Below are 17,942 nucleotides of genomic sequence, written 5' to 3' on the forward strand. Positions count from 1 at the left end.
ACTAGAATTACATTTTATTATTCATAGTCAGTTTTATTAAATCGCAAAAAACATGAAATGGTAATTATGTGGGTGCTAAAATTTTGGCCTTTTCTATGCTCCTTTTTTTAGAAGATTTTACCGCTTCCTATTTTCGTTTTACATGATCGCACAACCTTTATCTTCCTTTATAATCCTCTCCATCTTATTCTGTTGTTGCTCCCCAGACCGTGCGGATGCGGCGCTGGTTGTTCCGGATGCTCCGAGTGCGGATGTTGTAAGACTTGCGCCGGAGAAGCGGACGCGGGTCAGGCCGACAAAAAGAAAGGTATTTTGTAAAAATGAAACCTGAACACTCATGTGTGTTTACAACTGAAATCTAGCCCTTCTGAAGCTGCTTTTTGACCAAAGATTACGGCTTACATATCATCAGTATAGCGATGATATGGTACTGTGAATCCCCTTCAATTGAATTGCTTGTACTAACAGATTGAGCAAGCATTGGCGTATGGTTGTTTCTCGACTAGCTCCTCTCTGAGCGTGCATAGCTCAGTTGGTAGAGCGACGGTCCCGGCTTGACCGGAGGTCGTGAGTTCGAACCTCACTGCAGGCTAGTTGTTTTTCTAGTCTGTCCGGCTTGCATCATTGATCGAGAGATTCGGTGAAGAGTCTGCAATGGCTTTCGGTGTACTAATATTTTGTAAAAAGAAATAATAATAATAAAAATTTAAAAGAAATAATTTTTTGCTTGCAGTTGTATTTTGCGAGGGTTTTTTGCTTTTAAAAAAAAAAAATTCGCCTCTAAAATTTATTCTAAATTTAGATAAACTAGCCTTTACTTTTTTGACACAATTGTTTGTTTTTTTAACTGGTACTTCCGCCATAAAAAAACAGCATAGTGCTTCTATATTTTGTTCAAATGGCAAGTGATTTGTAGTGAGTAGCGTTTTGGTCCTCTGTCGTGTTTTCTAACGTATAGTAGTTTCTTTGTTTTATTCTTGTTGGGAACAACAAATCGTTTCTCCTATGCACAGGTTTGCGAATGTTTTTTGCAAAAAATTCAATTGCAAAACGCGTTCTTAAACCACAAATAATGCCCTTCGACCAAAAATGTTCAACTATAACTGACCGATATAAGATGTCATATTCGTATCAGAATAGCTACATATCTTTCCATAATTACACTTTAAAACGTAAAAACACCATAAGGTTTTTGTTTTTATACGCAGAGAAGTGCGATTCCAAGATAAAAGGCTACTCCTATTAGGGCAGGATGACATTGAACTCCATAACAAACACATATCCTAATCATGAAATAAGCTATTGTTGCCAGGCATAATATATAACGGAGTGTTGCTCTTCCAGCAGTATATATAATAGATCGACGTTTCGACGTGCTATACAGAACGTCTTCATCAGGATACTGACGTTACATGTAAAACAGATGCTGATGAAGACGTTCTGTATAGCACGTCGAAACGTCGATCTATTATAATATATTCTGCTGGAAGAGCAACACTCCGTTATACATATCCTAATCGCCTATCCCAGACACTGGCACATAATCTGGGGTTTAGAAACAGCAACAATATACCTATATTTTTCTTCGTTCAAACGCAGAGAAGTGCGCTTACAAGAAGGAGGCTATATGACGTATTAACACACAGATCCTAATCTCCTATCCCAGATACTTGCACACAATCTGGGGTTTGGAAGCAGCAACTATGTTTTCTTCTTTTAATACGCAGAAAAGTACGATTACAAGATGGAGGCCGGTGGTCCTTCTGCTGCTGACCACTCTTCACCCTTCCTTCGCAAACTCGCCGTCTTTTATCACCAGAAGCGTAAACCCAAAGCGGGAAATTCGGCAAAGGACGCTCGCAAGGAGAAAAGTAACATTTTTTCTCACATCTTTGTATTGTATTTATTGTGCCGCTCGTAATCAGTGTTACTCTCCTCCCAAAGCGGCCTGGATATTCGTTGAAATGATTAACTAATTATGAATTGCTTTGATCAAGCAATTTGTTTTGACAAAATTGGGTTTTAAATCCTAATCTTTGCACATAAAACAATTTGCTTGCTATATGTTGCGTTATGTTAATTTTTAGTTGACTTAAAGAAGAAAAAAATTTTTTAGGGGGAGGACAATTTATTTTTTCAAAATTTTTAGCCCAAATCTGAATTTTCAAATTGACGTAGCACGGTCAATACTGAACCAAACGTGCTCAGATTTGGTTTGTGGGGTTTTTAGACGCAACCTAACAATTCCAGGGGGTCCCCACTGAAATTTGACAAAAAAGTGTTTTTTTGAACAACCCTAATGACTGTATATGGAAAAAACACTGCATGAAATAGTCCAAGTCACCCCCATTAGTAGCGCATCACTTTGTATTGTACCCAACACAATGTCTTCTTAAATTTCAATCTTACTCGTTTTAATTTATTTCAGGCTTAGCGGTTCAAAACAACCCGGAGATTCTCAAGGAAGCGAACAAAATGGCGTTGCTGCCGCTTCAGCAGATTCACCTCGATAAAGGATGCGTCGCCACGCAAGTAAGCCAGGCTTTATATGTTGCACTGAAACCGCTGTTAGTCCAAAACAACTGTCCTAAAAACCAGCGATGTAGGATCGAACAATAAAAAAGTGATACCCGTAGGTTTAAGATTTCCTGCAGTTTATTACTGATTAGCGCAAACATTTTTATTTATTCGAGTCATAATGTTGACCTATAAGTCCTAAGTAGGCTTGTAATTTACAGTAGGGATAATGCTGGTACTTGAATCGAGCCACATCCGTGCAAAAGTGGTAAGACCAAGAAAAAGCTAAAAATTCTTGAGTCAATCCACCTTTACAGCAGTGATGTTTTGTGCAGATAAGTTGCGGTGCACACCACAGCATTGTGCTTATGGAGGACGGCAGCGTTTACGGGTTCGGGCAAAACACACACGGACAACTCGGGCTCAACGACAAAGTAAACAGGTGATATTCTTCGTATTGTGATATATGTGGAAAACGCTCAATTAGATCGCAAAATCGCTGAATTCTATTTGATATTCGTTGAATAAATACCAAAGCCCTTACTGAAGTAGAAAGCATTTTGCGAACGTTTCGCATGTTTATATTCCTACCACGTTAAGTGAAAAATACTGCCTAATTTGAGTTTAAAAATCTTTATAACTAAAATCGTTTTTGAATGTCTTTGAATTAATGAGCTTATTAAAAAGTCGTGGAAAAAATCTATGATATTTCAATACTCTTTGATTTAGTTTGAAGTTGATTTACAAAAATTCCCTTTATAAATTGCTATCGGATCGGCGACGATATCACCCTAGTATCGGACGAGTACCAACACTACCACTTGGCATCGGGTATCGGCTCCGATCCGATATTATCAAACATAGTCCATTCATTGTTTTCCGAAAATAATTTGGTACCGGGTCGACCCATACAACCCTAGTATCGGACGAGTAGCGATACCACCCTAGTATCGGACGAGTAGCGATACCACCCTAGTATCGGACGAGTAGCGATACCACCCTAGTATCGGACGAGTAGCGATACCACCCTAGTATCGGACGAGTAGCGATACCACCCTAGTATCGGACGAGTAGCGATACCACCCTAGTATCGGACGAGTAGCGATACCACCCTAGTATCGGACGAGTAGCGATACCACCCTAGTATCGGACGAGTAGCGATACCACCCTAGTATCGGACGAGTAGCGATACCACCCTAGTATCGGACGAGTAGCGATACCACCCTAGTATCGGACGAGTATCGATACCACGCTAGTATCGGACGAGTATCGATACCACGCTAGTATCGGACGAGTATCGATACCACCCTAGTATCGGGCGAGACGCTAGTATCGGACGAGTAGCGATACCACCCTAGTATCGGGCGAGTACCGATACCACGCTAGTATCGGACGAGTATCGATACCACCCTAGTATCGGACGAGTACCGATACCACGCTAGTATCGGACGAGTATCGATACCACCCTAGTATCGGACGAGTACCGATACCACGCTAGTATCGGACGAGTATCGATACCACCCTAGTATCGGACGAGTACCGATACCACGCTAGTATCGGACGAGTATCGATACCACCCTAGTATCGGACGAGTACCGATACCACGCTAGTATCGGACGAGTATCGATACTACCGCTTGACATCGGGTATCGGTTACGATACGATACTATCGGACATCCATCGCTTAAACCGCTTCTTTACTTCATTTCCTCCAGGGACATCGCCACCAAGATCTCGCTCCTGGATGTTGTGAAGCAGGTTGCCACCGGAAGTCATCACTCACTCTTCCTCACAGAAGACGGGATCGTCTACGGATGCGGAAGCAATGACGTAAGCAGTTAATTACGTCACATTCGCCTCTTTTCTTGTTTTAACCTGGTTTTGTAGTTTTGAACTAATATTATGGCCGGTATTACGGTAAGGCTAAAAGTTGGTTTTAAATAATTATGAACCTTTTAAAACAGAGTTCTTAAACTTTTTTCATGCAACGCCTTAGGAGTTATTTATTTGTTTGTTTTAGAATATTATAATTAGTTACTTCCTTTTTTCGTATAAATTACTTACAATTGACTGTATCAGAGGATTGTATAATATATTTGTATCCTAGTGTCGCAATTAAGTTAAGATACAAAACCGAATTATTGTTAGACGTTCTTGAAATTTAAAGAACGACGTTCCAGGGCGCCGCGGCGCATGGTTTGAGAAGATTCTTTTGAGAAAAAATTGCGTCTTAGCTATACTGAAAAATTAGTTTCCGATTTTAAACGATTGCCGATGGAAAGCTAACGATATGTGAAACACACGAACCATTTTAATAATGGTTTTTCGCAAAATTTAAAGTCTGAACCACTACTGACAGGCAAAAATTAAGAATTAGTTAACAAATAACCTATTGAAATAATAGTTACTAATAAACTTTAATCATCTGTTAAGCAGTTATCGAGCAACCGGCTTAGATTTTAATTATCGAGTTTCAGTAATAAAATGAAAGTAACTTTCCCTTTTTTTTCATTTGAAATCTAATTCTGTGCACTGAGACCTCAGGTTTTGTTTTTTAGTGAAAAGTTTAAAAACTCACCAGTTTGCACGTTTAAGCACACAAAAGGTTGAATTATGTGCATAGGGACATTTGTAAATGTTTTAAACAAACCATATCATTTAATGAAATATCTATAAACATACGACTACGTTTAGACCAGTGGTTCCCAAACTTTTTTGGCTCGCGGCAAACTAAAAATATCTTAAGTATTTCGCGGCACACTTTTAACAGAACAACAATAAAGTCATTTTACAATCGCCCTTAACACACGACAAATGGTATGTAAACGTCTCAATAATATTAACTTGTAACGGGTCGAGCGTATTTAAGTTTAAAATGCCTTCCTGTATGCCTATTGGTAATACAAACAACTTATTTTCAAAAATTACAAAAAGTTTCGCCACACTTAAAAAAAAGTCGTTTTTTGTTTAAATAACGGCTTACATATGATAGTGCACTGGTTAGTCTGTTAAAAATATTCCGGTGTACCATATATTTTAATCGTTTTTTTTTTCGCCTCTTCCAGGAGAACCAGCTCGGCCCCGATCTTCCAAACGCCGACTTTCCCGACATTTTGTGTCCAGTCCGGATCCTCAAGCTGCAACAATGCATCGAGGGGACTTCCCCGCGAGCGTCATGGATCAGCGCTTCGCACACGACCACCTTCGTCGAATACGAGGAGGTGAAATCAACTTCAATTTTCTTTAACTTGTGACCGATTTCGTAAACGAAGACTTAACGTTGTTGCCTAACCAGGAAACTTCAGTCTGTTTCATAGCAATGTGTTGCAAACCTACCAGAAATGATACACAATTTCCTTGAAATTATACATGTAATTATTCTGTATTCGTATCATCCAAGTAACTCCATTTGTTCTCTTATCAACTGTATTTTCCCTCAGGTTCTGCTTAGCTTCGCCCAGCTACAAACAGCCCAGATGTTCTCCGACAGTTCGTGCTTGGGAATCAGCTACCGAGCTGCCGAGTGCAATTCAGCTGTAGAGAAGGTATTGGTCTTTTTAGGTTCGACCGATATAACTTTTTGCACCAATACCTATAACCGATTTTTATATGTTTTCTGTTGTTTTAATACCTGTGAGATGCGGTTATAACTTTTATTAATTAAATAATAAACATTAATGCTAATCAAACACACGACTCATTTTTTTCGTAATAGCTTTGCCTAATATTTAAAACAGGTTCCTCTGGCAATATATATTATTTTCTACCAACGTTTCGGCTTACTATCCGGCAAGCCTTCGTCAGGGACTGACACACAAAGCCAACAAGACACAAAGTAAAATCACAATAAGAAAAAAGGGGATAAAAATGTGCGAGACGCGTTCAAAATTCACAGCGATAAAACAACGTTCAAAATATAAAGCGATAAGACAACGCGCAATTTAGAGGTTATCTTTTAGCACCTGTCGGTACGGCGCTGGAAACAAAACGTCCGTTTTGATATTCATCGTATCCGGCGTTCGGTGTATCTGCCAGGATTCGCGAAACAGCCGTTTTCGGTAGTCGCTCTCTCTTTGCCTAATGTTGAACAATAAACATGGAAAACCATTTTTGAATGTGAAAGTTAATGATTTTTCCTGGCGATATTTTATTTTGTAGAGCGACGTCGACCGATAATATTAATGTGAAAGTTAATTAAAAATCGATTAAAATAGCGACATACAAAATCTACGTTTTCCTAATTGTTAAAGCACGATTTACCAAAAATTAATTCTTGCTTTCGGGATGTCCGACACCACCCTAGTATCGGCGGACAAGTACCAATAGTCCGATACTACAACTTAGTATCGCGTATTCCGTTTCTATCACTAAATATTAACTTGTGATTGTAAACGGTAGAACATTTCGAGCCCTGCTTGTTTGAATGACGATCATTTCTTACCCTTCCATTTACGCCGTGTTTTGTGCTTCCCAGGAATACAACCTGCTTTTGATTGACAAGCAGTCGGGCGCCTGCCGCTTGATGGACACAGAGAGCCGCATCAAGCCGTGTGAAAATGACCTTATGTGCGTCGACCACTGCCACAGCCTGCTATGGATGTAAGTTTTTAAAGCAAGAAAACTGGTTTACCTGTGAAATTAAAGAGAATCGGAAAACCTTGTGTTGTTGTCTTGTTTTATGGAAATCTATTCTGCCTAAAGACGCCATGCATAAATGTCGTCTTTCGCGATGTGAACAAACCGAAAGCCTGAAGCGTCACGTAGGTTTTATGTGGCTAATGCGTCGCGTACGAGTTCGTTCGAGAACAACAAGTGTTTTTAGCATGAATAGTTTTATGACGTCGTCTCTTCATGACGTAACTGTGTGACATCATCCCTAACATTTCCATGCCCCTTCCAATCAAAATCCTGAATCCTTTTTGCAATAAGTCCCTGTTCAAGATCTCCATCTCTTATTTTTTTCAACGGCGATTTAAATTCAATGGCATCTGGAATATATATAGTAGGGTGTATCAATTTTGCCATTTTTCAACGGTTTGTTAAACTTGAATTTACGGCATCTAGTAGCACACGACTTAAATATCTTCCTTGATACAAACCAATAGAGTTTAAAGCTATATAAATTGTTTACAGTGTAAACTCTTCCGATTTGACGGCGACTTCCTATCAACTTTCCGGTCTTTCCATGAGTGATCCACGCAAACAACTTTCCCACTGTTCACCCGAGGTGAGCAGTTGTTTTTGCACTATCGTGCATTCCGTTAATATTTCACTCCACATGCTTAGTGTAGCTTTCAGTGTTAACCTTGCGTATTTCTTCGTAAGTGGTATGCAACTAATTTAATTACTATATTCGCACATGGCGCCTCGAAATGTAGTTGTGAATTTATAAAATTTACTAGAGTAAGCCATTTTGCTTTTACTAATTTCCAGCACCTAATAAAGACTTCGGTATAAGATCTGACGCACTAGTTTTCATTAAAAAATTCAAAGTCAAGAATTATATCGACCAAAGATTGTTGGAAATTCTTCAAACATGAATATTATGCGTCGGCCAATTTTACAATATGGCCGACGTTGATGTTCTTCTTATTTTGATCTTATGACTAAAGTCATATTGGTGATTATCAAATTCCATTTGTCAAGTTGTGGTCGCTATTAAATCTTAAGGCCTATAGGCGCTACATCTGTATGGCTGCACAAAAATTACGAAAAATTTGCGCTCAAAGCAAAAAACGCAGTGCGTTTATCCTGGGCTTTATTAGACGTTAAAACGACTATTAGGCATTATTTGTATTTCGGTATTATTCCGACTTGATGTTGTTCTTATCTCAATCTTACGCCTGGAGTCCTTATTTTCACAGCTGGCCATATCGCTACAACCAGGGGCTATAACAACCCGGACCCAGGCCGCCCTAAACCTCCTGGCCTGCGTCGACACCCTGGTCACCCTCTGCCCCAACGGGCTCCGCTCCGGCGCCGAAGAGGACCCTGGTGCCGCTGAAGGGCCCCTGGCCAGCAAGAAGAAGGCCAAGGAAGCCCACACGGCCGATGAGTATACGATCGTGAATCGATTTAAAAGTAAAAAAGCTACAAAAAAAATTTCTATTTTTTTTATTTTTTATTGTTATATTTTTTGTACAACGTAAGTACACCAACCACGATAAGCCAGCATTTTTTTAATAATTATTTCAAAATAAAGCGAGGTTTCGTTTTAAACGCCGACGTATAGGACACCGTTATTGACACAAACTTTTAATCATATTATTAGCAATCCTTTTGTCACTTAATTGCGTTTTTTTATAATCTATTACAAGATTGTGGCTCACGAGACCTCTATAGAGCAGTGGTTCTCAACCCACCCTTTTATGCGTACGGCACCCCGACTGGAATTTTTGTTGAGTATTTTATTGAAATATAAATGGAACTGGAACAACACAATCAACTTGAAACGTGTAGGAAAATGTCATTTGTTACAATGGTTTCTATTCGTACACAAATAGTTGTATCAAGAAGCTTCCCTATTGAGCAAAATCATATTCTTAAAAATCCTCAAATACTTGTATACTTATTATCGACACCCTTGATCATTAAAAATGGCACACCAGGGCTTATCGGCACCTCGGTTGAGAACAACTGCTATAGAGTGATGCGCTTCTACTCCAATATAATTATTCTACCGTTCAGGATAAATCGTCCTTTTATTTTTCTATGTCAAAGGTAACGGTTGTGTCTAAATTTACTTTTTTTGTTTTTTTTACGTCAAAACTCACGGCTGTGCTGCGGAAAAACAGTACACTAATTCAAGCTGTTACACGCTCTTCTATACTTATAAAATATTTAATACATATTTACAAAAAAAAAATATTCAACCGCACAGGATAATTAGCATTTTTTTTTTCAATGTCAAAGGTTACAGCTGTGTCTGCGGTTAACGTTAAACAAATAAAAAAATTTATGTCTTTTACCAAAATTCGTTCAGGATAAGTTTTTTTTTTTTTTATTTATTTATTTTTTTTTTTTCCTTTTTCTTTTTCAATGTCAAAGGTCACGGCGGCGGCTGGGGTTACTCTGTTCACTCAACCGAAGCGATCCGCTTCATGTGCGATGCTGACGTACTACTGGGGGGTGTTGGGGTGTTCGGGGGTCGGGGTGAATACTCGGTGGTGGTGGGGGTCTTTGAAGAGGTGGGTGAATCGGATGTCCAGGGTGAGGGAGAACTTCTGGCCGAAACTGAGCGGACCCCCTACGAATGTGGGTTCCGGTAAGTATTTTTTTTTAAGTTATTGATGACGTCATTGAAATATAAACCATTTTAAAAAGAGTAGGTCAGTTTAGTATTTCGCATCTTCTTCTCATTAATTAAACGGAGCAGTCGCCATTAAATGAATCGCGTAGCTTTAAGGAAAGGAAAAATCGTCACGCCACATACACTAACTTTTAAAATTTAGTACAATAAATGTGAGCCATCAGTCACGTGGCCCACAACTACATGATAAAACTAAACTATTAAAAATTAGCTCGCGGCCCACTAAAAGTGGCTCTGCCCTCCACAGTTTGCCGACCACTAGGTTAAACAAACTGAAAGAATCCATCATGCTGTATTGTCTTCATCACTATTGCACATTAGGTTGTAACATGTTAAACTACTAGCCTCGTGTTGTCTCTCATAATGTGAAAAATAAATGTGACAATCGAAAAATAACAAAAAATTAGTGCGAATAGCGTAAGATTTTTGTCAAAGGCATAAATAATTGTAAAATGTGTTTGTGACCCACGGGTCGGCCGTTTGCCATGTTGATCGCTTTGGGAGATTCGTGTGGCTTCGTTCATCAGTTGTAAACTTCCTTGTAATTTCATCACAGAGAGAAGTTCCACGCCTTGTTCGACCAACCGATCCCCATAACAGCCGGCCACTGGTACACTGCCACTGCTAAGATCTCGGGACCTTCAAGCGATTGCGGATCACACGGAGAGCAGAGCGTTACAACGGCAGACAAGTGAGTTGTATGTAGCTTTGCAGGTGCAATTTGTGCGTCATAGGAAACTTGTCTGTAACTTTTGCTTTTGGCTAACCGAAATGTTAGGGATAGACCTGTACATCGATTTGCTAGTTATATCGACTGATATTCAACTGATACTAGATGTTCAACTAATGCCGAGATATTGGTAATGGTATTTTTTTTTTAATTTGATTAGAATTAGCACTAGATGATTTAAGTTTCATCAAATTAGATTCAATTTACCGAAATCTTGAAAACCCGAATTTAAATTAGATTTCGAACTAGAATAACATATTCACAATCGATTTAATTTAAATCTCATTTTTTTCTAATAAGAATGTGAATGGTAAATATTTTTTGCTAACTTTTTGCATAGCCTATGCTTAACAGAATTTGCAAAAATTACCTACAAGTCTCAAGTTTCTATTCTGGTTTCATGAACTCAGTAATCCTAATGAGTTTTATACAAAAACAAAAGATCTAATTTTTAGTTTAATCTAATTTGTAAAAACTGAAATATCCAATTTTAATTTTAATCTTAATTTAAAAAAAAGTCAAGTTGTATAAGTCTGCTCTCACGACACACATACAGTAGTTTAAGAATTACTGATCTAACACCTTTTTTTCTTTTTTTTTTCGCGTCCAGCATAAAGTTCACCTTCCGTCGCTCGAAGCGTTCCAACAACGGAACCGACGTTTCGGCCGGTCAGATCCCCGAGCTGCTTTACACCCTCCCCGTAGCGGCCCCAGCCCCCGAGAGCCCCACCCAGGTGCAGCTCACCCACGTCACCCACGTGCAGCGGACCAGCAAGGAATTCTACATGGACTTTAACGAGGTGTTATAGTTATGCCTGACTGCATTCCATAATTTGTGGCCGCAAAAGATTAACGCCAAGATTTTTTTCGGCTGAATTCCTACGCCAAAATAGGGCGATATATATGCCAAATAAGACAATTTTTTTTTTGATGAATGCACTAGGTTAGCGATGTTCCACGCCAAATGACGTCACTGGCGTGATTTAGGGCAAGCATTCCACGCCAAAGACATTTGGCGGCAAGGCACTAGGATGCAATCGGCTAGTTGTGTGGGTATAGTAAAATGTTTAAAAAGTTTATGGTAAAATTTACTTAACGAAACGAATCGATAGAGTTGTGAAAAAAAATCAAAAGTCATAATTTTTACCGTAAGCCTTAAACAGACTTAGATACAAGCAAGACAGCATTGTTGTAAACAAGTCATTTAAAAAGACGTAAGTACCAGTCAAGTCATTTGTGAAATAACTTATAACTTAAGTCTAGGGTACACTATGTACGGATCTGTGACGTAGCTTGATAATAAATTCCAAAGCCAAAAAATGTCGAGTAGATCGACATCATCTTGATAAATACGTTTCGATACGAGCTTGTATCATCTCAAGGTATTGTCATTATCAAACTTATGTCTTACTTAAGTCTTTTCTCAAAATAGCAAGTCCCAGTCAAGTGATTATTAGAACAAGTCAAGTCACAGGTAAAATTACTCATATAAACATAAAACGAAGATAAACTAACAAAATTGGTAACTCGATCGATTCATAATGAGCAATACCTCAACTAAAAATAACTAAAAAAATAAAATATCAAGCAAATTGTTTTACATGCATAAATTGAGACAAATAGCTAAATTTTATATTAAAATATTTATTAAGGCATAGGACGACTCAATTTAGTCAGCAAATGACATACTTAAGATCTTTGCCACTCTTTTCTATGTCAGTGATCCCATACTTGTCAAAGTAACCCAAAAGAAACAAACTAGTGCTTGACGAGCGCTCACATAGAATACTTCACAACTTCAACTCTTCCTTTACTTCCTCCAGACTGCCTTCGATACACTCCCTTACATCCTTGAGTGGAGTCGCACCTCTCTCTTCATGGACGTCAGCAACAAATCGCTCCGCTTCGAGCAAGAGCAAGAGGAGCACTCCTCCTCCTATTTGTTCGAGAGGAGGGAGCAAATTGCATCCAGCGTCATCCGGGGTCTCTCGTTTGTCTTCACTTCGTGTCTTCGTCTCCTCCGAGTCGCCATCACCAGCAATCTCGCCGGGAACGGTAATCGCTTATTACGTCATAGTACTCGTGACATTATAATTAACAGGTCGTTTCCTTGTGACGTCGCAATGAACCTGGACATTTACTTGTGACGTCGTTATGAGCAGGTCGTTTACTTGTGACGTCGTAATGAACAGATCATTTACTTGTGACGTCGTAATGAACAGATCGTTTACTTGTGACGTCGTTATGAACAGGTCGTTTACTTGTGACGTCGTTATGAGCAGGTCGTTTACTTGTGACGTCGTAATGAACAGATCATTTTCTTGTGACGTCGTAATGAACAGATCGTTTACATATGACGTCGTAATGCACAGATCATTTACTTGTGACGTCGTAATGGACAGGCCATTTACTTGTGACGTCGTAATGGACAGGCCATTTACTTGTGACGTCGTAATGAACAGGTCATTTACTTGTGACGGCATAGTGAGCAAGCTTTTTCCTGTTAGTAACGTCCGGATTTTTTTCACAACGAAGTAGATTTTAAAACAAAATCATAACAAAACTATGAGCAAAAAAAAATAAAACGCAGATTTAAGACTCTTCAAACATACATATTTGTTTATCAAAAACATGACTCCATACACTTTTTCCAGGCAAGGAAGACTGCAGCTCTTCTGCTCTGACGTCACAGTTCACTCAGCTGATCGAAGCGATTCTTACTGACGGGGAACTAGACGCTGCATTGGACGACGGTGAGTTGACCACTGTTAAATTGTCCACAAAATCGAAGTCATCTTGATAAAGACGTTTCGATAAGTACTTGTATTATCATCAGTTAATATTACGTATCGAAAACGTATCTAAACGTCTTTATCAAGAAGATGTCGACTTGCTTAAATAATAAATAAAATAAAGCCCTTGTCAGCAGTTGCGTAGCCAGCCGAAATTTTTTTTGGGGGGGCAAAGGTTTGAACTTTTTTTGTTTAGCTTTTACATTGTTTAAACTTTCGTAACGAACACATATAAATATGAGCACTAGCAAACCGTTTCGAGCAGAAACTGACTGAGTTTTAACGCAATACTCAAAAACCATACAAGGACAAAAACAAAATGACTAAAAATTAGTAAAACTACATTAATAAGTAGGCTATAGTAAACGTCAGTTTGAAATTTGGTACTCAGCTCGCGCACGTCGGACTCGGGACTCGGGTTGTCTTACTCGAGTTTCGAGTCTCCAGCAAAACAAAACTGACTCCGTTGATTCCCGAGTCCGACCCCTGTGTATTAAAAAAAGCTGCCTTAATGTTTTACAAAAAAAAAAAAAAAAAAAATCCCCGCAGCCAAGCACATGCCGCCCGCCGATCAGCAGCTGGTGATGTCATCGGCCATCTCCATGGTAACCGAGTGTCACATGATCATGATGGATTGTCTGGAGATGCTTCACCCCTCCCCGCCCCAGAAGTGGGGCTACCTTTACCAGGCGCTGGAAAACTACAACACGGTATGGGCATTTTTCAATGTGTGGTTAAATATTGCTTTTTGATGTTATTTTTCTGATCTGTTATCACGGTATTTTACTCAATGTTTCGGCATTGTATTTAGAAGAAAACCTCAACACATGTCGTTTCGTCCAATTTGACCTGTGTTTGTAAAATGTCATCTCTCGAAACACACTGGCTTCACCAGAGTTGTTGTTAATGTTTTTATCTTTTTATAACAACCTTATACGAAAAGAAGTTTAAATGAAAATTGAACTTTAGAACTTTAAAATATAGTCAAACTAACTTGAAACACAGACTTTCGAAATTCTGAGGAATTAAATTTGCAAATAATTTTTTTTATATTGGTAACTTTTCTTCTTTTTTTAAAAGTCGATACGGGAAGCGAATCTCGTGACGATTTCAAAAGTCCAACAGCAACAATTTATGTAATTTTTCTTTAAGTTTGTGAAATGAATATACTTAAAGACGTAAAACTAAAGATGTGGTAAAAATTTTCTAAAAAGTGTTTTCTTCAATTTTTTTGCTTCAACTGTCCCTATTTCAACGCAGGCTCCGGCGCCCCAACAGGCCCGCGCCTCACGCCTCCTAGTGGTGGTCCTGGACGCCCTGTGCCAGGGTTCGGTGGACCTGGTCCAGTGCCTACCCCTCTTCCCCAGAACATTCTCGAACCTCGCAAGCATCGCTTCTGCCGCCGCATCTCCCAGTCTAGATTCAGGTGGGCCGGCATTTTTTTTTAAATGGAAGAGTCGTTTTACCTGGACACTTGAGCTGTTTAAATCGACATATTATCACTAACGGGTACATAAAAGAGCGATTCGGGCAAATAGCCTACAGGCAGTAGGCACCTCCTGAGGCTACTTACCCGGCTTACAGAATATTTTAAATCAATTTCCGAAAAATCTGTGAAATTCACTCAACCACAAGTAGTTCAAATCGAGACGTAATCACTAACAGGTGCAAGCGTAAACGTCGATCCTTATAAATAGCGTAAAGGCACTTTCTGAGGCTATTTACCCGGCTAATAAAGTAATTCAAATTGATATATCAATGCATGGAATTTATCCAAAACTCGAGAATTCAAAACGCGTATGCTAAATCAACCTTAATCAATGCATAATCACTAACGGGTGCAAGCGTCGGAGAGCCATCCGGGCAAATAGCCACTTCCCTTTTAATACACCTTTAACATGTTAATTAACTTGAACCTATATACAATGCGTATTATTTAGTTGTTTTAATCAGGGGCGCGCAACTTGCGGCCCGCGGGCCAAATGCGGCCCGCGGAACCAAAATATGTGGCCCGCGGCGTGGTTTAGTATTTGGCCCGCCCCACAAAACATTCAGGTAACTGTTAAAATGTTGAAACGTCCTGACTATTTATAAGTCTAGGTCACCTTATATAGCATTCTTCCCCGCCCCAAAAGTGGGGCTACCTTTACCAGGCCCTGGAGAACTACAACACGGTATGGGCATTTTTCAATGTGTGGTTAAATATTGCTTTTTGATGTTATTTTTTCTGGTTTGTTATCACGGTTTTTACTTAATGTTTCGGCATTGTTTTCAGAAGAAAACCTCAACACATGTCGTTTCGTCCAATTTGACCTTTGATCCTAAAATATCATCTCTCGAAACACACTGATTTCACCAGAAAAAGAATGTTTTTTATTTGTCATCTCTAAATCAATCAAATCACTTAAGCTAATTATCACAACGACATAACTTAAAAGCTAATGATTCACAACACTTATCCTCCAGACATCCCGGGCACCGCCACCAACACCCCTCTGCTGTCCTCTGGTGGCGCTGCCGGCTTCTATGAGGTCACAAACCTTTTGGTGGAGATCGCGTGCTCTCCGGCCAAGATAGCACCGCATGTCGGCGAGCAGCAAAACGCCAGAACCTCGGAATACGAATTGGCGCGAATGCCCTTCGACAAAACCGCGGTAAGTTGAGATTAGGGATGTTCGATAATATCGGATCGCAGCCGATACCCGATACCAAGGCGTAGTATCGGTAGACGTCCGATACTATGCCGGTATCGATAATTAATTTATAATTGTCCGGTACAAAGATAGTATAGGTACTCGTCCGATACTAGGGCGGTATCGGTCCTGATCCGTTACTAAGGTGGTATTGTACTTGTCCGATATTTGGGCGGATCGGTCTTGATCCGATACTATGCTAGTATCGGTACACGTCCGATTCTACGGTAGTATCGGTGCCGATACGATGCCAAATTAATATTTTTTGCCACGATTTGAGATCAAACGTAGCTGTTCTACATTAAAAGGTTATCAAATAACTATAGTCTATTGATGTAACTCAACTTCTTATGTTTTGTGTTTTGATTTTAAATTTCTACCTGACTTGCAACAGTAACTAACAAGAATTAAGGGGTACGATGACTGTTTCAAGTATTTAATATCAAACAGTGAACTGGTTAAAGTACAAACCCAAAAACTGTCATAAATACAAAAGGCGTTTTATTTATCAATTTCATTTTTATATTCATATAATTTTATACACATTACTTCCCTGTTTAATCTCAACTAGATATCGACCGATATCACTTTTTAGAACCGATACCGATCCCCCCCCTGTTTTTACAGTTTTGGCAAACCGAAAGCGATTTTGTATATACCTTAAATATTGTCAAAATTTGAATTAATTAAAAAGAAAATCCAAGTACCATTTTAGTTTATCTACCTTTAGTTATTAAACTCTTATTTTGCATATTAACTTGGCATAATGCAAAACAAACAAAAAAGGAAAACCCATATATGAAATTTGCGTAGTAAAAATCGGTTAAAAACTTTGCGACATCGATAATTCGTTAGAAAATTATGGGTAAACCGATCTATTTGATCTATTTCTAAATCTTTTTCATGTTTTCAGTTCTCCTTGTTCCTTCTCGAGCCGGCCAAAGCCCTGGTGACGAGCGCTTGTAAGTTCCTGGTGACCTTGACTTCTGACCTTGCCTACAAGGCTTGTGACAGTGATCGCCACGTGCACGAGGAGAAGAACCGCTCGCGGCAGTTTATTCATAAAGTTCACAGGTGCGCAAGAGTGGAGGCTTTAATTTTACCGGGTTTTAGGGGCCGCGAGAAGGTCAACGTCAATTGTACACAATTTGTACATCTCTATCTTATCATTTTTCGATATTCATATTGTTAGATTTACCGATTCTCACTGAAAATGGTAATCGTAATACAAATTTTACATCGAAACAGCAAAAGCAAAAGTTGTTCATTCACATCAAAAAAAAAATGCACAGAAAGATAAGCACAAGCGGGGAATTTTTCTCAACCTTTCGTTTCTCAACCTGTTTTTCGCGTAAAAATATTAAGCGCAAATATAACTGCAAAGCTTTGGCGCCACAAATCTCTTCGATATTTTTTATTTTATTTTTTCACAAATAAGACAAATCATGATAAGCTTTAAATTAAATTGACATGAGAAATGTATTCCCACTGCTTCCGCACTTTTATCAAAATTTCAAAGAAAACTTGCTGAAAAACATTCTTTATAAATATAAACCATGTGAATTTTGCAGTCGGTGATCCAACCAAATCAAACTTCTTGGTTTGGAGGAAGGCGTGATATTATTATTTGCGAAATGACTATAAAGTTACATCATTAAGTGAAGGCTAATTGTGCAAAGCGCGTAAATAAATTGCAAGTATATACAAAAAATTGACATTATAGTTTGGGGGGTGGGCATGGTTTGGTGCCCCCTGGACCCGTCTGTTTCAAACCAGCTCAACGGGATTGAGATGAACTTATTTACCAACATAGTAAAGTTTATAATAAACAATCTCATTACCCAATTTTGCGTCGCGTCCCATGGGTTGAGAAACATCGCTTTAACCCATTAATTTCGAAA

At 39.0% G+C, this 17,942-nt stretch overlaps 1 protein-coding gene across 1 annotated transcript in view; it reads left to right on the plus strand.

The window, feature by feature from the left end:
* The window catches only part of LOC146131971 (E3 ubiquitin-protein ligase MYCBP2-like), a 124,731-nt gene that overhangs the window by 17,476 nt on the left and 89,313 nt on the right, over positions 1-17,942 (plus strand). The window contains 19 exon segments of the mRNA XM_083397167.1: positions 207-307; positions 1,728-1,871; positions 2,435-2,520; positions 2,838-2,959; positions 4,233-4,347; positions 5,583-5,738; positions 5,958-6,062; positions 6,992-7,116; positions 7,651-7,744; positions 8,382-8,598; positions 9,565-9,781; positions 10,383-10,517; positions 11,167-11,356; positions 12,380-12,611; positions 13,211-13,309; positions 13,898-14,058; positions 14,609-14,774; positions 15,815-16,002; positions 16,955-17,115. Of these exon segments, the coding sequence (XP_083253293.1) occupies positions 207-307; positions 1,728-1,871; positions 2,435-2,520; positions 2,838-2,959; positions 4,233-4,347; positions 5,583-5,738; positions 5,958-6,062; positions 6,992-7,116; positions 7,651-7,744; positions 8,382-8,598; positions 9,565-9,781; positions 10,383-10,517; positions 11,167-11,356; positions 12,380-12,611; positions 13,211-13,309; positions 13,898-14,058; positions 14,609-14,774; positions 15,815-16,002; positions 16,955-17,115 (2,814 nt within the window).

Source organism: Ascidiella aspersa, chromosome 9 (assembly GCF_963924565.1).
Source record: "Ascidiella aspersa chromosome 9, kaAscAspe10.2, whole genome shotgun sequence".
NCBI lineage: Eukaryota > Metazoa > Chordata > Ascidiacea > Phlebobranchia > Ascidiidae > Ascidiella > Ascidiella aspersa.